We start from the raw sequence: 23,129 nt of genomic DNA, 5'->3' as shown, positions 1-23,129 counted from the left end.
ATACATTTATAAACTTCTTCTTAAAAAAGATGCTTGTGGGATTGTTTGTTGGATAAGGTTTAAATACAGCAGACTATTCTGAGTTGTTTGTTTAGATGTCAGTGAAGATTTTGTCACTTTTAGTGACTTTGCAGTGTACCTGGATCCATGTTTGAAGAAAAACAAAGTGGACCGTTTGGGGAGAACTGAACATTTCTTTGCATGCTCCCATTCTTGATGAGAATGTGTTTAATTATTTTGGTTTAGTTTTTATATTGTTTCACATAAATTCAGTATTTCATGCACATATTGTTCATATATCCCTGTAAACTGTATTAGAAACTTCTTTTCTTGTTTTTTAAAACTCCATTTTTAGAAAAGAAAATCTGTTTCTTGATTGTACAATTTCAATTCTCTGTCTTGTTTTTATCTATAGTTAACTGCTTGTGTCCATGGGTCAGCTTCATTGCTATATCCAATGTACTGGCAACACATATACATCCCAGTCCTCCCTCCACATCTTTTGGACTACTGCTGGTAAGATGGCAAAGATACATTATTGTTTCCCTTTTTGATAAGTGGGCTAACCACAAGCTGTTCTATTTCATGAATTTCTTAGGATGATTCCCAAACTGTAAGCAGAATAAGTAAGTATTCTGCATTTTGCTTAGCTATATGAAACATTATACAAATTCACTTGTCAAAGGCATATGTCTAAAATACTGTAGAGCTTTATTGCTCCAGTGCAGGACTAAGACATGAAACACAGCCTTTTCCAGTACCAATGAATCCAGCATAAAAAGTCAGCTGGGATGTGTGTCCACAGGGGTGGGGAGCATTCTGCTTGTAGTGCCCTTGAGTGTGGCCTATGAAGCAGCCACGAATGGCAGGGCCTTGTTGGGATTCTCTTCTGGTACAGATTCTGGCTGTCTCCAATGCTGTTGTCGTTCAAGTGCCAGTTAAAAGTATGTTTATTTCTGCAGTCTTTTGTAACATAGGCAAGCGTACATGTGGGCTTTTAAGAACAGTAATCTAAGTTGAATGGAAGGGAGTAACTACCTCAAAACAAATAGATTGGATACTGATGTCTCTCCAGTGGAGTTTCACAATTTTAGCCAGTTTCTTCCTACTTTCCTCTCCCATGCATTTCAAGCAAATCTTCTAACCTTCCATGGAGTAGATTTCCAAAGGAACTTAATGTGAGGGGGGGGGGGGAGGATGAAACAACACTAACTGCAAAAAAACTTCCTCCTTTCCTCTATTGCCTTATGAGCAAAGTTCCAGTCAATAGATGTCTTGGTCCAGATATTTGTAATAAATATATTTTCCAGCAAACCAGCAGACTCACTGTTTTACTATACATTATTGTTAGTGGTGTGGGCCTTCAGATTGTTTCTGATTTGTGGTGACTCTAAGGTGAACCTATCACAGGGTTTTCTGGGGCTGAGTGTGTGACTTGCCCAAGGTCACACCATGGATTTCCATGACCAAGCAGATAATTGAACTGATCTCCAAAGTCATAGTCCAACACTCAAACTATCACACTGGCTCTATTATATATTATTCCTCTTAGAAATAATAGTAATAGTAGTATCAGAAAAAGTAACTGTAGTAATTTATAGAACATTACAAAGTACAAAACAGTTTGTACACCTTTCCACTCTTTTTTCATTCAACTAATGCTTATCATTATTCCATTTTACAATTAGGAAGTGAGAATGTCTTGCCTAATCACATCCAGTAAGAAACTGGTTTAGTTGGGATTAATACCTGAGTGTAAATTCAAGCCTTTAATCATTGGCCCAATGACTGTAACATTTTGTGATGTGACTACATCACCATCTTAATTTTACACCAGCAAAGCTAACTACCATGTAAATTGTACCAGATTTTACCCACAAAGTGACATTTTACATACCATCTCATCTGTTAAAATTCCCAAAGTAAAAGGAAAATGCCACTACATGAAAAAAGGGGAAAACCCACAGCACATTTTTGGTACTGTTGTGAGTAGTACAGTAATATGTATTTAGCAGCATGTCACTCTGGAACTCATGTATGATTTTAAATATACCATGGCTCTCTGTCAAGTTTACTGAAAAGACTCAATGCTAAAGTGGTGTGAAGAAAAGTTTTGCTTCCAGAACTGCCTGAATTGTAAGAGAATCTTGCTGTAGCTCAGTTTAGTCTCTCTCTCTCTCTGCTTCAACCAGCAGCCTCATGCTGGTTTGTGATACTGTATTGCTGTGTCTCAGGTGAACCTGGTGTTAGGTCATTGATGCCTACGATGCATGTCATGAATGAGGGACATAAATTGGTCCCAGCACACATTCCCTATATTGCAAGTCATTCCCTTGTTGAATCCCTCCTGTGACCCTTGTATTTTGCTGGCCACGTGCATCTGAGCACAAAAGACTGTGCTGTGACAGGTAATCAATACCATCAAAATGGGCACCTGTTTGGGAAAACATAGGGCAAGCTGCATGAGATGTGAACTTTAGAAAGTAATATTTATTTAAGAATACAAAGAATATGTTTGAGAGATCTCCTAGCCTTGGTTTCAAGTCATTTTGACCATTCTATAGCTGTTGAAAAAGCATGAATGCAGCCAAGAGTGAGCTATGTTCTCCCATGAGAGAAAATTCTTTAAAGGGATGCTGAAGAACTTCTGGTGATTAACCAATGAAAGAACGCAAAGCTTGCAGTCATAGAGTATCTTGTAGCTGTTTTGTGAATCCTTTTGGGATACCCAGCCCCAGCTGCATTAGCATCCCATTGGGAATTGGTGAACAAATGATTAGCATAACCACATTTCAGAAAGAGACTAGATGCTGTATACTGGATCTGATATACTCTGGCCAGAATGCTTGCCATTTAGTAGAAGGTTTTTGGAATTAAAAATGCTTGAGTTCTGTAGCTTAGAATGTATCATTAATGATTTGGTAACAGCTCTGCATAAATAAAATTAAAATAAGCTTTGCTCATCAAATACAAATGTTTGGGGAAAGTAAATTGCATACTAACCAAATCTTATTTGTCTTGTTCAAAGTACATTGGCTCCCAACCTTTTCATTCTTCCTGTTGATCAAGTCTGGTTGATTTTACAGTGCTTTGTTTTTTGTTGTTCTACAAAATCTACCAGAGGAATTTCCCCCCTTACATAAGGAAATATAAACATAAAAGGCACAGAGCAGTATCTGTACATGTAGCCATTTTGTGAGCTAAAACCAATTTTGCACTCATTGTGACAAGAGCATTTTCTTCCTTTCTGTCCTGAAGTCCTCCATGGTACTGAAAACTTGCTCTATGGGGCTTCTGTCTTTTCTTGTTTGATAGTATTAGTAGGAGAAACTAGTTATGAAGGAGTACACTAATAGCAACAGTTTGTTTAGTCATATTCTTCTCCAAGGGGTAGGATTTCAATTAAATCTCTAGTTAGGTGTGGGATAACCTGACTTTTTAAGTAACTAACAAGAATTGAAAGAAGCCAAGGATAGGCCACTGTTACTTTCTGCTCTTACTGCATTGAGATGGTCTTTCTGAAGTCTTTTCTGCCATTCTTTCCTTTAAACTTCTAGTGACTGGGCAAATAAGTGCTTCTGTTCTTGGTATGAATCCCCAGAATGTGGGTTCTTCACACTGTTTAGTGCAAGGCTGGATAATTATAGCTCCAGATATAGAACTGTAGTTCCCATGGTCTCTCAGCACTGACTAGGGCTTATGGAAGCTGCAGGGCTACCCACCTGATCTATTAAGGTGCGATGTCATAAATGGTTGATCTTTGTCTCATCTTGCCCTCTTTCTGTGGAGGACAGGATTATGACCTTGGTTTGTTCAGATGGGTACACACTCTATTCCATCATGGTATGTAGGCAGCTATTCATACATATTTAGAAGAGTATTAGAGAAGCATTTGATCCCTTTAATACACAAAATGCTGTAGTTGATACTTTTGCTCAAATGAATCCCATTTTTATATTTCACAGGGCATTACAGTGGTACCCCGGGATACGAAATACCCAGGTTACGAAATTTCCGGGATACGAAAAAATCCCATAGGAAATAATTGTTCCGGGTTACGAATGTTTTTTCGGGTTACGAAGAAAATTTTTGGTGCTTTTTTCGGCTTTTTCGCATGAAACGCGGCTTTTCCCCATTAGCGCCTATGGGTTTTCGGCTTGCGAAGGTTTTTCGGGTTACGAAAGCGGCCGCGGAACGAATTAAATTCGTAACCCGAGGCACCACTGTAATTTTATATTTCAGGTGACTGTTAGCCAACTCTTTTACACCTAAATCAAATCACTGATGTAAACATCATTGATGTAGGTGTGGACTGTGGTGTCCACTCAGTATACTTAATGTTTTAGAACAGCAGGGAGTAACTTGTGTTCTTCAACATGATTTCATGTGGCTTGCAGCCTAGTAACATCTACCAGGCAGTCAGTTCAGGTTTGCACAAGAGTGATATATCTCTTCCCCAGCAGGCTGATAAGCAGCAAAAAATATGAAAAGAGAGAAAGGAATGGTAGAGAGAAGGAGAGAGTAGGTTGATGGACTAGTCTGCTTATGGCTTCATGCACTGTTCTCTCAGCCCTGTGCTCTGCTAGCATACATTCCCTGTCAGAAAATTCCCAAGGGAATGAAATCCCCATCAGAAAGGTTGCCTGGTTCTGATTTACAGCAGTCATGGTATCTTCTCTATATTCTCCCAATCTTTACAACAATTTTGTGTGATTAATGGATCAGTTTATTTACTAGAATGATAAGAACTGGATTTTGGATTTGGGACTATCATCTCACAGCATTCAGATATAGATCCCACTAAATTCATAGGGTTTGAGTCTTAGGTTAGTAGTGTGTAGGATTTCAATATTAACCATTATAATACTGCCTCAGTTAAGAACGTAAATTCCGTTATGAGTTAGAAACTGTCATGTCTTAGTGGCATTACACAACTGGCAAATAGGATTTAAAAAGTTGTCTTTTCCTAAGTATTGTATTTTTATTACATGTAATGTATTATATATGTGGGTTTTTTTTAAATTTCAGTGCACCAATGCCATATTTGATTGGAGTTCACTTCAGCCTCATGGAGGTGAGTCAAGTATTCCATTTCATTTGCTGTGATTTATTTATCCATAGAGGAAATGGCCTGATCTCCCATCAGTTGTTCCTTCCTCCTGAAAAGTATGTAGAGTTAAAAAGTGAAGCCTTCTTCGAGGGAAAAAAAATGGAATTCTTGGCCTTGCCAGAGATTTGATGGGAGGGATACAAGTTATGCTCCAAATCTGCAGGTCAGCATGAATGGGTATGGGTGAATGGGTAAGTACATACATGGGCCCAGGCATACTCCCAAATTCTACCAAATGTGTTGATACCCAGCTGCTATCTTTTCCAGTTCCTTCTACAGTGAGTCAGGAGAGTGCTCTAAGATAGTGCTGAAGAAACTTGCCATAAGTGGTGCCACCTGGGATAACATAGTTCAGCTAACTAGAAATTCTGCCCAGCATTGCTTCAGGAATTCTTCCCTGTTCTCCACTGTATGGAGGACTGACTATATTCAGATCATATGAGGGTATTTTTTTGTGTGTGTGTGTGTGATTCATATGGTTCTGCCCATTACAATCTGCCTCACTGACCCCATAAGTTAAACAGACGCATAAGCCTCCTGCTCTTGTGTTTTGCTATGAAGCGGAGAATGTAAGAGGAACCCTTCTGAGTCAGGCCAGATATCTTTTGGGTTTGACATCCTGTTTCCTGAAGTGGTTAACCGGGTGCTTTTTAGGAAGCTCACATGCAAGACAGGAAGGCAATAGGTTGCTATACTGTTGCCTCCTAGCAGCTATTATCTGGTGGTATCTTGTGTCTAATTATAGAAATTCCATTTAGTAATTGTGGCAAATTATTATTGATAGCTTGAAATATGTCTAAGCTCCCATTCTCCAGTGGTGATTTTTACCCCTTAAAGTAAGCATTGTGTAAAAATAATTTTCTTTAGGACAAAATGCGGACTGTGAAAATGCTCCCCTTTTTGTGTGTGTCTTACTACACTGAATTCCCTGTTAAACACAATATTTTACCATATTAAAAAAGCAAACAATGCATTAAAATATGTGTCCCCTATTTTGTTTCCTTGTACAGAGGGTGAAAAGTAAATCGCTTGAGGATGTGGTGATGCTAAATGTTGACACAAACACTTTGGAAACACCATTTAATGACCTCAGCAACCTGCCGAGTGAAGTGGTAAGCCAAGGGGCTTCATTCGTTGGTTTTATCCCTTTAGTTTCTTGAATTAGTGACATTTTGCTTGCTTTCGGTAACTGAAACACTCTCCCTCCCAAAAAATATACCATGCCACCAGCTGTAGAATTCCTATTTAAGGATGTTTTGTATTTTTACCTGTTTTTGACAGTTGAGGACATTTTGAGTAGAGCATTATACTTCTTGCAAAAAAAGGATCATAATTATAAAGCTAGCTGCATTCATTAGACATAGCTGGTTTAAACGTAAGAGTCTCTTCATCTCATCTTAATCATTATATTACAAAGTAGGCATTTCTGTCTGCCTAGTGGCATATCTTGCAAAAAAAAATAATAAAAGAGAAAGGAGTTTTTGAAGGCAAAAAGAAGAAGGGGGCCAATTATCGGCTTCTGCTTCCTTGCCACCTGCCAGCACATCTCCTTTTAATTAATGATCTGATGACACTGGTCAATATAAGAAATGCTTGTACAGTTGGGGTCAGAAAATACACACTTTGATCCCCTTCAACTTTCTGAAACATTTATTTGTTTTCTCTAAATTATTTCATTTTTATTTTAATCTCTCCTATCCTGCTGAGGACTGCATGAATTGAAAATCCTACTCTGTTTGTCATTTGCTGTGGCAGAGCAAAGACTACTTACTTATAATTCTATTTGTAAATTAAACTGCAAACCCAGTTTGTCATAAAAGACATTGGATCCTTTTGAAAATGACGAAAACTGTCTTTTGTCTGTAAAGGAAGATAAATTAAGTGCCAGTTTCTCTTGGACTTTGATCTTATTCCCTTGCTGCTTATAATGGAACATATTTCACATTTCATGTAAAATAGATACCCCAAAAATAGCATTTTAGTTTTCTTTGCAACATGGTTCTGGGGGAAGGGGGAACCCTTTCTGCCTTATCATATGCATTTTTTTTGTGGCAGAGTTCAGTAGAAGTTGTTGCATGTATAGATGTTAATAAATGTCGTAAAATGGGAATGAAATTATTTTCTGTTATTCCAAAATGAAATGCTGTAGGTTTACAAGCTTTTAAAAATAATGTAGTACTTCAAAGCAATATGACAGCAGTGAATTTTATTTTTGCTTTTATGATAATTCAGTTGCATTGCCTGAGATATTTAGTTCCTTATATTAAGATATTTTTTATATATTATGTACTTTTTGAAGTAATTGGACTTGGCCAGAAGCAATTGCATATTTAGATAAATGCATTAATTTCTTTCCTCGGGAAATGTGATTTTTTTTTTCATGCTCTTTTTGCTTTAGGAAAGTATTTTTAGATTTATAGCCCACTTTAACAGAATATATAGAACAGATATTAATTTGTTATATTGTGCCCAAAATAGTCATTCACTGATCTTTTTATTCATCAAAATAATATAATAAATATCTGTATATAGATAAATAAATATACACAGTCAGTTGTGCATGTGAAAGTGTGTTTAAGGAGCATGGTCATCCACGCATGTGCCATGTAAATCACCAACAATTAAATGATTTAATTATACCCTAGAGCCACAATAATAGTTCCAATGCACATGCAGAGTTCTGAAATCTCAAGTATCTTCTACGAACAGCATAATGTTTGTGAACACAGTGGGGATTTCACATTGCCCGAGATTTTATATTGTGTTCAGAGGCCACAGTCCACCTTTTCTCATGATAAAAAGCATAACATGCCAGGGTGTAAGTTTATACAAACTGGTGGGCAGATCAGAAAATCATGATGTGAATTTTACAGTGTTCCGGGTAGCAGCCTTATTAGGCCTGGATATATACTGGTTTTGCACATTGTACATAGGATTTGATGCAAAGAAAGCATTTTACATACATTATATGTGAAAAGAGGCCTACAAATGTAGCTCTATTTATATTCCACTTGTGTAACTGAAACATATAGTTGCATTGCTTTCCCTTAAATAAGTACATCTGGGGAACAATCTCCATGATTTATTAACATTCTTACAAAAATGGGATGGATTAAATACAAAATTTCTCTGTAATGGTTGATCGGTGTTTCAGATAATTTAGAGCTATGACACAAGCAGGCTCATGCATTCACTTTGGTCTGTATATTAGACTGTCGTGCATGGAAAGGAACTGAACAGGGACAAATAATTGATGAAAATATACTTACTTCTCCCCCCATAGCAGTTGCAACTGCATAGAAGCCTACAAGCTACTAATATTAATTAGGGTTTCCTGTTCACTGAATAGACAATGAATCTTTTACAAAAATACAACATTCCATATACAATAAGTAACTAAAGTAGAATTACACTCTATATAATGTGAATGTTTTCCTTCTACTAAAACAAGGTTTGTTTTGTTACATGATATTTGACTGTCTCGATCACTTTCGTTCTTCCTTTAGCATGAAAGCATTTCTTGTGGGGCTAATTTGCTAATTAAAAACACCCACAAACATTGACTGTGTGAGAGCAGCTGTATTACTATTATATAGTTTTTTTAGTTTATAACTCAACAAAGAGCAACATTGTATATAAATAGTAAGTGTAAGTATTTGTGTACTTGTGTCAAGGTTGACAGTATGTTGCAGCAATATTATTGGCACCATGTAGTGTGTGATTAAGAATTAGTAAGACTGAAAAGTTTATATCTAATATGAGAATTTCAGTAAATATTTGATGGACAGTAAAAAGGAATATTTGAATCTGTGCATCATACTGAACATTAATGTTAAAACAGATGAAATACAATAGTTTATGAAGACAGATGAAAAAAGAACACACAAATGAAGCTTTAAATTTACTCCCATATTCCAAAAGTGAATCCATATGGATTCCTAGAATATTAGTGCTCTTCTTCATTAAAACTCCTTTTTGCTCTCATGCCGTGTGACAAAGCTTTGCATATCCAGAAAGACTTAAGTTTATATTGTTGTATGAAGTTTGTAACTACAGCTAATTCCACGGTAGGTTAAGAGCCTTGCATGCTGCAGTTTTATGTTGCAGTGTCTTACTTATTTTGGTTGGCTTTTTATCTTAAAGAAAAGTTTATCAGTTTAAATCTGAAAAACATTACTATTTGGTATTGCGTCTAATAAACTGTTTAATAAATTACCTGAGACTTAACAGGCCTTTTTAAATCATTTGCTAAAACATTTAAATTATACTTACAGGCTAGATGACTTTCTATGCATGTGAACTCTATTAGTTTGTCAGATTGACCAGTGGTCTTGACTGTTCAAAGGTCAGCGGTCACAGTTGTCCTGAATTACTCGTCCTTTTTTCATGAGGACCCTCTGCTGCGTTGTGTGCTGTAATCTTCTTAATGGCTTCATTCCAATATTCACACATAATATTTTAGATTTATTGACTGTTAGTAATACTAGCATGCCAGTAGCAGTTCCGCTACTCCTAAGGTATTCAAAATTGGAAAAATAAATCAATGTAAGGCTTTTCAGGAATCCTTTGTTTCTCTTTTGGGAGGAAAAAAAAGCTCTATTCCTGTCTTCTGCCAAGAATACTTGGCTTTTGCAGTTTATCATTTCACTGTGGATTTGTCTCACATTTAAAAGATATAACCCTCTCCCCTAAATAAACAGTACTTCATTAGGAATGGGGGTTTATTTTTGATAGAGTAATTGCATAATTCAGTGTTGTTTTTCTTGTATGCCAGTTAGACTGGAATCTTAAATTGTAGTAGAATTTAGTAATAGAAACTCCTGTTCGGTTCTGGGGGTTGGGAATTGCAATTTTATGTTTGATCCTAAGGTTTTTATGCCTGCAGATCTGCTTATAAAGATACACTGAGAGAAACAGAAAGACAGACTGAGAAAGAATTCATGTTAGACATTCTCTCTTTCTCTGTGTAATATGTATGTGCTTACAGTACTGTATGAAGCATGGGCTTGGATTCAAAGGTGCCTTCTGTTAGTAGAAAGCATTTACTGCTCACAGTAGGGCTCTTTCCAATCTAGCCAATGAATGCTACTGAAAACTGTGATCCTACATCCAAAGGACTTCTTATGTTTACACATGCAGTTGCATAAACTTTAGCAAAGACCTTTCTCAAGACCTCTCGATATCCCATTGTGTATGTCACATCCTGTGTTATCCCTGTCCACCAATGTAACTGATACAGACAGGCCAAAATAAAGCTGCTTCGAGTCACTTTGCAAGTATGCTGTTTAAATGATACATGTGTCCTAAGAGTCTAGAAGCCGCACCAAAGCATGTTCCAGTTCTAAGGAAGAATTAGAGCCATTAGGGCTGAAGGGCAGAGTATAAATAACGTTAATAATAATAATAATAATAATAATAATAATAATAATAATAATACTGCTCAACAAATAAGCCCTATTTTGATTATTCATTGAATCCTGCAGTGTGGTTTTAGGAATTCTTTCCTCACATTATCCTTGATAATGCCTTATGCTTAATCTTCTCTTATGTGGGTTAGAAATCAGGAGTGTTCCAGCCAGAGAAATGTGGCAAATGGAGATTATTGGCAGTGTAATTACCCAAGAAGATCTTGGTTATATTTAGTAATTTGTATTGGAGAGCCTTCTGTGATATTTAGGTATGGTACTCTTTTACATCTGATACATGATGTCATTCTTCTGCCAGAAGCCTCCTGCTAACTTCGGGGAAAATTCTGTGATTCAGCACTAAGACATTTTCTTCTCTTCCTCCTTAGTCAGCAGTGTATCTTCTAGTCCTAGCTGTCCACCCAAAAGCTTGTGTGTGTGTGTGTGTGTGTGTGTGTGTGTGTTTTTTTTTTAAGGGACTTGAGTACATGTTTGTCTCTCAAAATATTGTTATTCTGATAATAAAGTACTAGACTAGTTAAGTCCATGGATAATGTGAGGAAGACAGGCTGTATTGACATAAAAGTAGATTTTACCAGGTTAAAATGTCACCCATATTAAATCAACTACAGTGGGCTGTTCCCTTATGCAGGGGATCCATTCCCCCCCCCCCCACGTAAGGGGAATTCCACGTATGCTCGAGCCCCATTAAAAATAATGGGCTCGTGCCTGTGGTGCGGCCGCATGCCATGGGCGCACACACCATTACCCTTTCCAGGGCATGCCAAGGCGCATATGCTGAAAGCCACATATATCATGCCTGCGTATGACACGGCCTCACTGTACAAGGCTTAATTTTGTTTACTTGATATGATATTGTCTAGAAAATTGTTAGATTTATGCCATAACCCTTTATTCTCTGGTAGCTATTTTTCTTCCTCACACAATACAAGCACACAAACACACACTCTTATATATAGACCTTCATTTTCTTTCTTTTCCAACCCTTTCTCATTTCCCACGTCTGCTAATTTATTTGTGTGCACTTTCATATGAAAATGCTGCTTCTTTTTATGTCAACATATTTTTAAGTCTTCTGTTGTTAATCTATCTCCCTGTTGACTACAGGGACAGGAATAAGGTGAAATACAATTGGAGATGTTGAGTGGAGAGGAAATCTTCAATAAAGTATCATACAGTGTTAGAAGACCTAATGGTTCTGACTTGGAATGTCTATTTAGAATATATTATTTATATATGAAATATTTGGATACCATGTTTGCTTTTGCCTTTCTTTCTTCTTATGCACTTCTTGCAATTGTAAGTCTGGATGTGATCATACCTAACATACTCCATTGAATTTATCATAACATAGGTTATATATAATGACCACAGATGATTTACATAACTTTAAAGCAGACAATGAAAACATTGATGTAGTTCCAAAATTTTCCATAAGCTGGCTCAGTCATTTATCAGAATGGAGACTGCAGTTAAGAAAGCAGAAGAAGACTAGGACTTGGAAGGGCAGCTATGAAGGAACTAGTAAGATCTTAAAATGTAAAGATATATCATTGGATACTAAGATAGGATTTTCCAAGCCACTGTATTTTTAATTTCTGAGTATGGTTTTGAAAGCTGGACAGTGAAGAAAGTTCAGCTCATTTAAAGAAGAAAATCAACTCATTTAAAATGTGGTGCAGGAGAAGAGTTTTATGGATACTGTGGACTGTTAAAAAGACAAATAAATGGGCCTCAGAGCAAATCAAGCCAGACCTCTTCTTAAAAGCTAAGATAACTGAAGTGAGACTGTCATACTTTGCTAATATCACAAGAAGACATGACTCACTAGTGGTATTCTAACGGACCTTATGGGTGCCAAGAGTCATTCAAATGAACATCTCAAACCATTTAGGCCGGGGTGGGCAACTCTCAGGTGCTGGAGGTATCATTTTGGGGACTTTGGAGGACCATACCATCTGTCACATCCCTTGAAAATATAGAGAGAGGGGGGAGAGAGGGGAGTCGCAGATGCCCTCTAGAATACGGGACAAATTTTCTAAGAATTTTTGTTGTTGCTGTTCACTCTAAGCTTTTTTAGTCCCAGAAGAGGCCTTTTTTCAACAGGAAGTGACCTGGAAGCCAGGTTTCACTTGGACCTAAAATAATCTGGGGTGGGGTGGGAAAATGTGTAAAAATTTCCTGCTAGAGTAAAATTGAATCCTATATCCAGGACTGTACATCGATAACTGGTTCCTTTTTGCCCATTCTCAAGCCCGTCTTGTTGACAACATCCATCTCAGGCTTTGACTTCTGGACTCATTGGGCTTCATTGGCCTGAAACACACGAGCATGTGTGTTTGATGGACGTGGTGGGGACGTGGTGTTTAAGTGATGTATGCCCTGACCACAGCCTGAAGCTGCGCTGAGACTGCAGCAATAAAAAAGAACCAAGGCAATGAGAAGCAGATAGAATCTACTCCTTTTGGCATCCCAGTTCAGGACCACAGTGGCGAGCCGCATTGGGACTGGGCACACGTGGTTGCTGCGGTCCTGGCACGAACGGTGCTGACATGGCCTCACTGTTCTCCTTTGGGCCCATCTGTTTCGAACCATTGTCAATCTCAAGAAGTCTCACCTGGAGCTATCCCAGCAGGTGAAGTTTATCGAAGCCTGGACTCATGTTCTCACAGCATTTCTACCTGATGGCAAGAGCAACACTGAGGTACCAGCATGAGTGTGTGCAACAAATGTTCAAGTGCTCTTCAGATTCATGCTCGCCATAATGTCAGTGACACTGTTTGCAAGGCTCAACATGAAGCTTCTGCAGGCTTGGTTCCTGTTCTGTTTTGATCATGTCATAGATTCTCCTTGTTGAAATCTTACCAGCCTGAGAAGTGTCCATTAGTCATTGGTGTAATGATTGACACCAGACATGTTTAAGCTGGCGTGCCTATTATTATTATTATTATTATTATTATTATTATTATTATTATTGGTGTGGCAGTAGTCATTATGGACACTTCCATGGAAGGACATGGAGCTCATTCAGAAGGTTTCTCTATCAGAGTGTATTGGGCGCCCAAAGAGTATTCTCCACGTCAGTGCTCTTGAAATGTTGGCCGTGGAAAAGGCTTTTCAGGTCTTTGAGCTTCTTCTGTATGGCAAGGTTGTTCAAAAACAACAACTAAAAATACTTCAGTGAATGAAATGGACTGAAATCAAACACCCTGCTGCAACTCATGCTCCATCTATGAGACTGGTGTATCAACAGAGGCATCTTCATCTGGATGATTCATCTTCTAGGAGAGTAACATATCTTGCAGATGCTCTCAGCAGGACCACAGTTTCTTGCCACAAGTGAAAGTTGCATCTGAGCATGCTCAGGAAGGTCTTCACGTAATGGTACACTCAAAAAGTGAACTTCGTGGTCTCAGCACAGAACAACCAGTGCCAGACATTCTGCTCCAGGGTTCATCAGGTGAACGGCACATCTGGCAATCACTTCCTGTCTCATTGGCGAGGCCCCATTGTTTAAGCTTTTTCTTTGTTTCTCCTCATCACCAGGTATTAGTCAAAACCCAGAGGGACAAGGCAAAGTGCATCCTAATCACATTATGGTGGCCCAGGCAGCTGTGGCTCATTCTGCTCCTGTTTCAGGGCAACCATCTCTGCTGTTTCATTCAGAACATCTCACGATTCATGATGGGCATATGAGACACCCAGACTTGGACACTCTTAGGCTGACTGCTTGGAGAGTGTTTCTCTAGGTTCTCTACCTGATGCTATTAAGCACATTACTGCTGTAGTGCATAGGCAGGCCCCTAAGCACCCCTATGCATATAAATGGAAAGCGTTTCTTTCCTTTTTGTTGCCTTGGGTGACTTTCCTGGTTCAGGCACAAATTGTTGGAATTTCTCTGCTCTTTATTTCATAGAGCTCTCTCTCTCTTCCATCAAGTGTTGCTTGGTGTAAATATTATCCAGTGTCCAGATCATTGGCAAGCCTTCCTTCTTCCAGAACACATTGGTTAAAGGTTTCTGAAGGGTTATAAGAACCTTCACCCTCCAGTGTTGGGCCCAACATCTCAGTGGAATTTAGAACTGGTCCTCTCCTAATTCTCCAGGAAACCTCTCAAACCATGGCATCTTGCAATGTCCATCTACTTACAAATGGAAGATCGCCTTTTTGTTGGTTATTACATCAGCAGAGGGGTGGGAAAACTGTGTGCCCTTTGGGTTCCAGATATTTTCTTTCTATTGAAAGTGATTATAGCCTTTCACATGAATCAGGATGTTTGCATTGTCTGCATTGATGCAGAACCCAAACTCAGACCTTGAATGAACCCTCCATTGCCTTGATATTAAGCAGGTGCTAGGATTTTATGTGAACAGGACTGCAGCCTTCTGCAGGTTCCAGAAACTTTTCTCGTGTTACTCTTCTGATAAGAAAGGGCTCCATCTCTTCCCAGAGTTTTTCAGAATGAGTCATCTCTACCATCTACTTAGCCTATGAACTTATCAAGGAAGACCCTCCAGCTTACATGTGCAGCCACTCCACCAAGGTTATGGCTATGTCTGCTTTTCTGAGGAATGTTCCTTTGGAGGACATTTGCAGAGCAGCTACATGGTTCCATTCTTTGACCTTCATCTCCCACTACATAATGAATGCAATACCCAGGGCTGAAGCCACATTCTGGACAGCCATGCTATTTTCTTGTCTCACATGACACTCCCATCTCCTATGGTGCATATCTTGATATTCTCCCATTTGTGCAAGTCCACAGAGTTCACAAAGAAGGACAGGTTGCTTACCTGTAACTATAGTTCTTTCAGTGGGCACCTGTGAACTCACACAACTGTGCCCTCCCTCTGCTCGTCATGTCCTGCATCACCTGAGATCCTTATCTGCAGCTTCAGCCCCCAGGGAAATGAGAGTTAAGGCAGGAAGCATGCTAATCAGGCACACAGGGAATAGGAAGAGCTATCACCAAACTCTAGAACAGCAAGGCTCTAGAACAGTGATTCCCAAAAAGTTGCAAATAAAAATGAAAGCGTCAGTTGTCTGTGACATGTTTAACACGTGTAGTTTCAATCTGAGAGAACAATTTCTTAGATTTAAAGAATTTTTTAAAAACTAGATGAAACTTCCCTATACACATCTGATGTCTGTATATCACCCCTCCGTAGAGCTTATTGCACAGATGGTGGTATGGTGGAACAGAGAAGATAAACTTGGTAGCATTGTTAATTTGCCGTCTGATCCTCTCCCTGTTTATTTGGCAGCAAATTCTGTTGAGTTCATTGGCACTTTCTCATAAGGAAATGCATTAGATGTCTATCAGAATTTTATTTTTGCTTGTAAGCCATAATTGCCCTAATGGTGGCATGGGAGGCAAGGACTTTCACACAACTTCATAGGCCCTCGTTTATTTAAGTATAACCAACATTATAGCTTATTCAAAGATTGTATTTGGTATATGTTTACTACTTGTTTCTTTTAACTTTCAGCACAACAGTCATTTGAACTGTGTTGCTTTTTAACTGTAACTGTAAATTGCATTTCTCCCCTTTTCTTTGTGATTTTTTCCCTAAAAAATCTTAAGTGAACATTGGTATAGGCTCTCCATGGATTAAAGGACTCAGACTCTCAGCTAAACTTTTATCAGGATCTGTGGAGCTTGGATATAAATTGAAGGATCACAGCTATAGGGAAAAGACCTATACTGCCAAGGCCTTCCTGCATAGATTATGAACATCATAACTCAATAATTCCTTTTCCAAAACTATGGTTATAATTGGACCCAATGGGGGTCTGTCTCTTTGATCAGATCACAGTAACTGTGACTTTACACTGGAAAATGTCACTACTGTGAAGGTTTATCACCTGTAGAGCTGGTCTTTTCTCTGATGCCATGTTCAGCTCTCATTAGCATTATTCAGAATATAGTTGATAATTGGATTGACGCTTCAATTACAATCATCATTGGTAGGAATAATCATAGCTTATTGCATGAAGAAACAAAAGGATATTCATTCTTACATAGCTTTTTAGGACTCTTCCACATCAGCCTGTGTTTCATTCAGGTGCTCATGACCCAGAGCCCTGTGACCCCATGGAGCTCTTAACTATATAGGTAGGCCATTTGATTTCAAAGAAGGATCTGATATGTACATCCAGGGTGATGGAAATCCTCCATTAAAAAAAGTCATGATTTTCAGTTTTAATAAGTTATGTGTTAGAACAGAAAATGATATTTATTTTGTCATTCTTTTTTTATCTTTATTTATTACTACGAAAGAAATAGTAAAAGGCGGGGAGGGAAGAAAAGAAAAAACTCACACCTATATTAAAGATAATACAGTGGTGAAAGGGGAAAATCTGTGCATAATGTTTACTGACAAGCATCCATATGTGCAGGAAGATGTTGATATAAATTTGTCTGCATGTCACATGGTCAAATTTAAAGGGTTGTAAGGTCCTCAGTCATAGGTAATGGGCACTTCTATTGCCAGTATTGTGCTACCAGTCTTTTAGCTTCTGGAAGGGCACAGAGAAGCTATTTCTGCTGACCTGTAGTTAATTTTCCAAAAACAGGCAGATACCGCATGAACATTTGCAAAATTCAAAGAATTCAAAAACTGTTCCAGAACAAAATTAAATAATAGGCTCTTGCCAAAACTATAATTCACCATAGCCAGATCATGCATTTGTAACATGCATTGGGTGACAAGTGAATTGCAGTGCTAGAACACTACAGGTAATGCAATTAATACAACAGCACCTTTGAGCTGCACATGTACATGCAAGTCCTCTGTGAAATAAAAAGAATAATATATAGGGATGCAGTATATCATAAAACATGTATAACATTAGTAGTAGCTGTGTTCCTTCTCAGACTGAGTTGCACAGAATTTCTCTAATCTTACAGCTTACCATGTTCAGGTTTCTTGTGGAAAGGGTGGGATGCCTATGGTCCTACAAATGTACCTAGACTACGTCTCCTGTCTGTCTTGACTGAGGTCTGTTTTGGAAACAGAAAGTCTCCATGTATTTGTGAATTTGGGTGGTAATAGGAACTCTGTGAATACGTGGGCTGTCCTAAATTATACACTGAGTATGAAGTGAGCCTCCAAACTAAGGCTCTTGTAGCACAAATGAAATGATACCATGTTGGCTTCATCTTAGACAAGGAGGCACATGTTATGATGGTGACAAGAAATCTGCAGGAAAAGTGGCTCACAAGCCACTTACTGTAAAATAATTAAAGCTTATTTATGTCAAGAGGCCTTGGAAAAAAGAGAGCATAAACCAATTTGCATTAGCACTTTACTGTCATCCCCTGCTTTCAATTCAATTAACAGACCAGCAGGTGTTCTTTGCAGTTAAAAAGATAAGCTATCATGGAAGAGGATGAATTTTTGGCTGACCTACAGACACCATGGTTTGCCTGCTGATTGAGTTCATACCTCCCTGTACCAATTTCTGAGGTGTTAATTTAACTGTTCCTCTCTGTCATACAGGTCTCGGCCTTGAAAAATAAACTGAAGAAGCAGTCCACAGCTACTGGTGATGGAGTTGCCAGGGCCTTTCTTAGAGCACAGGCCGCATTGTTTGGATCTTACAGAGATGCACTAAGATACAAGCCTGTAAGCTATGCCTTCTATTATTTTTCATTTTGTCTTGATTCGCAATGTATTTCATCTATGTGGAACACTTAAATGTCTCCCCACACTTGGAAACTGCCTGTGTGTCCTTCACAGCAATCTTTGTGTCAAAATCTCCTTGTTGATTATGGAAGGGAAGCTGTGTTTGGAAGCAAAGTGCATTGTTTACACCAACAGCAGGGTAAAATCTTTGGTTTGTTCATGGGCCATAGTATCAGCTTAGTGATTAAGACACCAATTCTGACAATTGGAAGGTTAGCAGTTCCAGGCCCGAGTGCTACATGTTGGGGTGAGCAACTGTCACTAGCCCCAGCTTCTGCCAAACTAGCAGTTCGAAAGCATGCAAATGCAAGTAGATAAATACAGTTGGCCCTTCTTATACACTGATTTTTTAATACACGGATTCAAGCATACACGGTTTGAAAATGTTTAAAAAAAGTATAAATTTCAAATATCAAACTTTGATTTTCCATTTTTTTATAAGGGACACCATTTTGCTATGTCATTACTGTATATTTAATGGAACTTGAGCATACATGGATTTTGTTATCCACGGGGGATCTTAGAACCAAACCCCAGTGTATAACAAGAGTCCATTGTAGTTAGCACTTTGGTGGAAACGTAACAACGTTGAGTACAGTCTTGCTGGCCATATGAACACCAGAGCACTCCTCGGACAACACTGACTCTTCAGCTTAGTAACGGGGATGAGCACCACTCCCTACAGTTGGTTGCAACTAGACATTCATGTCAAGGAACTACCTTTACTTTTCCCATAGTATCCAGTTACCTCAGAGGCCTAGTGCAGATCGAATACTGACAGATCTAATATGAAAATTTAGTTCATGTATGGAATTTAGTTCCCAATTTGTGAACTGGAATTTGCAAGGAGACACGAATGTAAGTAAATCCTGCTTTTAAAAATTTTGTTTTCCCACTAATTACAGCTGTGTGTTTTCATGTACCTTAGTGTTAAGGGGTGCAGATGGCTTACTTAAGTATCCAGCTTGTTGGGGGCAATTGGTTTACACGCTGTAAACTTAAGGAATGCTAGTATACAAATGTACTTGCTATTGCTATATCAGCCCTTGTGCTTCCTACATATAATGGTGATTTTGTTAAAAGGCTGGATGTGATGGAATCACTGGGCAGACTTGATTTCCCAATAGCAAATCCTGGTTCAGGCTGGCTGTAGGGGAGAGGCTGCCATGGAAGGAACAGATATAAAAGGGAGGTGCGAGGGACAGTTCGAAGGCAGAAGAGGGGAGAAGAGAACAGTTTAGTTTAGGAGAATTCAAGGGAATATTCATTTAGAGCTCCATTGAAGGAGTAGGGAGAGTTAGGGCTGTGCAGACGGCCCCTGAAGGGGCGGCCTACAGCTGCCTCCATCTTTGCCAGATTGGGGCTGCGGCAGCCACATGCTGCAGCCCCGATCTGGCCGTTTTGCACCCTGGAAAGGGCACCATAGCTGCCGGTGTCACAGCTTTATGGTACTCCTTTGGGCTGCGTAATCTAGATGCATCACCAGTGGAGTGCCGTGATGCCACACTGGCCTGGGGGCAGAGTCAGGGCATGCATCATGTAGGTGCCACACCCCGACTCTGCTCCTAGGCTAGCCAAAGATGCCAGTCAGCACAGCCCCTTAGGCATATGAGTGAAGTCAGAGATCTATTCAGGGAAGTTTAGTGAATAGAATTTGAGTGGGGAATTGCCTGCAGCTGTTCATTTGTTGTAACCATTGTAACCATATTATTTGTGAAACTATTCTACATAAGCTACATTCTTGCTACATGTCATTAAATAAAGTTAAGGTTTCTTTGTTATAAAGAAGCTTCTGCCTGAGTGAATTCACTATTATATAAGCACAAGGAACACACTACCAAAGATATCAAACTTATAAGAGGAGGACACTGGGGACCTTACACCTTATACATTTAGGTAAAGTGTGTTAAGGGTGCATATTGGGCAACTGTCATTCATCAGGAGTCTTCGAATATATCTGAGGTAAAAAGGTAACCTCAAGGCATAGACAAGAAGTCCTTGTGACACCAGCATATTTGTAGAATATGTAGATATCTGTTCTTCTGTAGCAGGGATGGGCTACTTCTTTATGGCCAATATTCATTTTTCTAGTTGGCTGACTATTCAAGGGCTACAGGCCCAAAGTATGCATAGCCTAGGGAGATGAGGATGAAGCTTATCATCATCATTTAATAGATAAATTTGACATAAATAGTGATAAATTAGGTTAAAATATGTAAAAATTGATAAGTACTGTATGTGTTTATTTTAATATAAACATACCCAATATCTTTTTCTTGTAATACCAATTTTAGTATTAATAAAATAAAAGTGTTTTGTTTCAGTGTGTAAGCAAATACAAGACTAACTTTCTAACTTCAGTTGCAGGTGATTACTTCTCTCCCATCAATGAAAACTGCTTTCTTATTAGTTTGCCTTTACAGCCGTTCAGATTTGTTTAAGACAGTCCCAGAGATTTAGGTTACCTCTTCTTTTGCCATCTCCTGCTTGTGTTATCATGGTAGACATGAATACTAAAGAATGTTGAACAGTTAAAAATAAGAACCAATCCAGTTTGTAGCCTTTAATTTCCCTAATTTTTCAAACTGTAGTTGCAGAGTCTTAGCATTGTTTAAACAAATGTCTTGGGGTTTTTTTAAGGTTAAGTAGTGGGTGGTTTTCTCCCTTCTTGCGTAGGCTTCAGTATCTTTTGCATGGGCTTTATCTTTTTCTTGGCCAGCTTTCTGAAATGGTGCCAGACTTTTTAAAGTGCAATATAAATCAAAGTAGTTGTTTATATTCTTTATAATCTTTTAATGATACGTGTTTTTAAGAAAGGTGATTTGTTTAGAGTTCTCCAGTAGTTTTTTCTTCTTCTTTTATCACGAAGAAGTACATATTTATCATACTTAATGTTTTTTCCCCTCCTAAGACTTTTCACAAATTAGCAAAAAGGTTCCCCATCCCCCCTGCTCATTTTCTTGATATGTTTTGCTCATGGCCATCCTTCTGGCGTTGTCTCTCATCCACTTCTTTTGATCTAGTCAGCAGCACTCCTATTGACTTAATATTTTTTGGATTTGCCCACTAAAACACAGAGACAAACTAAAAATAGTAAATATTTTGTAAACCCCTGGTTGTTTTTCCCTACTAGAAGATTCCTTACTCTGGGAGAAAGGCGGCATATACATTCAATAAATCAATAAAATTAAATTAAAGGACTTACAGGTTTTTCCTAGTTCTGGAATCTAGAGATGCTGGGAATTGAACCTCGGATTATCTCATTGCAAATTTTTTGCTTTATCCTTGCGTTACAACTTTTAACTAGCTACCAAACCCCTAGTTTTCTAAGGCCAAACCTTTCGAGATTACCCTCAAAGACCAGGTAGAAAAGTTGGTCTACCCTTGCTAATTAAACTACTGATATTCCTAAATCAACTTTCACTTCACAAAGTGGGGAGAAAGGGAAATAAATTAATCTATTAAAAACAAAGCTAATGCTTGTTGCCATTGTGTTTAGAAGCAAGAGTATCTTCTACCAGGTTAAATTTGTTTTTCTTTTAATATAATTGTACAGATTTAGCTTACTATCTCATGGTCAATCTGATCATTCCATCTGAGTCACCTTATCAGAGTTATTTACAATTATATTAAGCAGCTTGCTTAAAATGTGAATGCAGCTTAAAAGTAAATGAGGCCTGCTGTGCCCATCAACCCATAAAAAGGAGTTGGGGATGCTAAGAATTCCCTAGCAGCTGTTGTCAAACAGGACGAATAGCTTGTTTAGCATACATTTTTTTGGCCAAGTATTAACAGACCTCTCTTCAGTACAGAATCCCTACTAGGCCTTGATCGAACATACTTTGAAATTATGTTGTAAATCAATACTAAAAGGACTGTTAGACCATGCATCCACCTAAATATAAGCACAGCATTCCTTCAAAGGCTATGCTAGCGTACACATGCTAATAACAAGCAAACCAAAACCAGCGGCTTTTATTACACAAGACAAACTTTATAAAATTGTGTTAGTTGTAATTTCCAGTTTCGAATTGAGCATAATTCTGAACTTTAATATGATAACCATAACCTCTGTAAAATTACAACGATAGAACCGATTAAAAAAAATGGCTAGGATGCAAAGCACAATGTACCTCTGTGCCTACATAGAGTCTTGGCTTGCCAGTGGTTGGATTGCAGGTTTTCCTGCAGACTGTATTATCTTGCTGCATTGAAAGTTCTGCCATACTTGATAGACAATGCTACAGGAATGCATGAGGTTGGGATGGGAGACTGCTGCTGGAAGAGGGAGATTGAAAATGTCTTACGGACTCAAAGCAGCTTATACCATGTGATGCTCTTTGAATATTGGACATATGCCTCTCAGTGCTAGCCACAAAACCATTTCTGTTCTGATGATGTAGCAAGGTCAGGGGAGTCTATTAGAATAGTCCAAAATGGTATGCCATGTCAGAGTGTTGCATGGACAGGGTTTCTTATGCTTGAAAGCTCTTCATTCAAGTTGTTGTATATACTAGACTGGGTTAGGGTGATTTTGGCAATTAAAGCCAAGTGTTTCTGGCAGTTCTGCAAGTTCTGTTGAGGTTCTGGAATTGTGGCATTGTAGACAAAAACTATTTCACCACTCTACTTGTCATGGTTCACCTCTTTGTGTTTAAGTTACTTGAACTGTGATGACTCTTTAAATTGTAGCATATATTTGGACCTAAGCAGTTTTCCAGCTGTTTTCAAAGTGTTAACACATTTGTGTGTTGTCAGGACCTTTTTAAAAAAGTCCTTGCAATACTTAGTTTTTTTTAAAATGCCAGGTTGTGGTGGCAATATGTTGCTGTTGTTGTCTTTGCTGTACTTTAATTTATAGGCCACATTTACCTCAAAAATGGAACTCAAGCCAATTTACAAATT

At 38.4% G+C, this 23,129-nt stretch overlaps 1 protein-coding gene across 3 annotated transcripts in view; it reads left to right on the top strand.

The window, feature by feature from the left end:
* DENND1B (DENN domain containing 1B) overlaps nucleotides 1-23,129 on the top strand; it is a 223,955-nt gene that overhangs the window by 152,566 nt on the left and 48,260 nt on the right. For all 3 annotated transcript variants that reach the window (XM_042463240.1, XM_042463239.1, XM_042463238.1), the window contains 4 exons: nucleotides 416-516; nucleotides 5,029-5,074; nucleotides 6,121-6,222; nucleotides 18,039-18,164. In XM_042463240.1, coding sequence (XP_042319174.1) covers nucleotides 416-516; nucleotides 5,029-5,074; nucleotides 6,121-6,222; nucleotides 18,039-18,164 — 375 coding nt within the window. The remainder of the gene's footprint in view (nucleotides 1-415; nucleotides 517-5,028; nucleotides 5,075-6,120; nucleotides 6,223-18,038; nucleotides 18,165-23,129) is intronic.

Source organism: Sceloporus undulatus, chromosome 4 (assembly GCF_019175285.1).
Source record: "Sceloporus undulatus isolate JIND9_A2432 ecotype Alabama chromosome 4, SceUnd_v1.1, whole genome shotgun sequence".
In the NCBI taxonomy this organism is placed as follows: Eukaryota; Metazoa; Chordata; class Lepidosauria; order Squamata; family Phrynosomatidae; genus Sceloporus; species Sceloporus undulatus.
The sequence above is the reverse complement of the archived record's forward strand: the minus strand, read 5'-3'. Positions and strand labels throughout refer to the sequence as shown.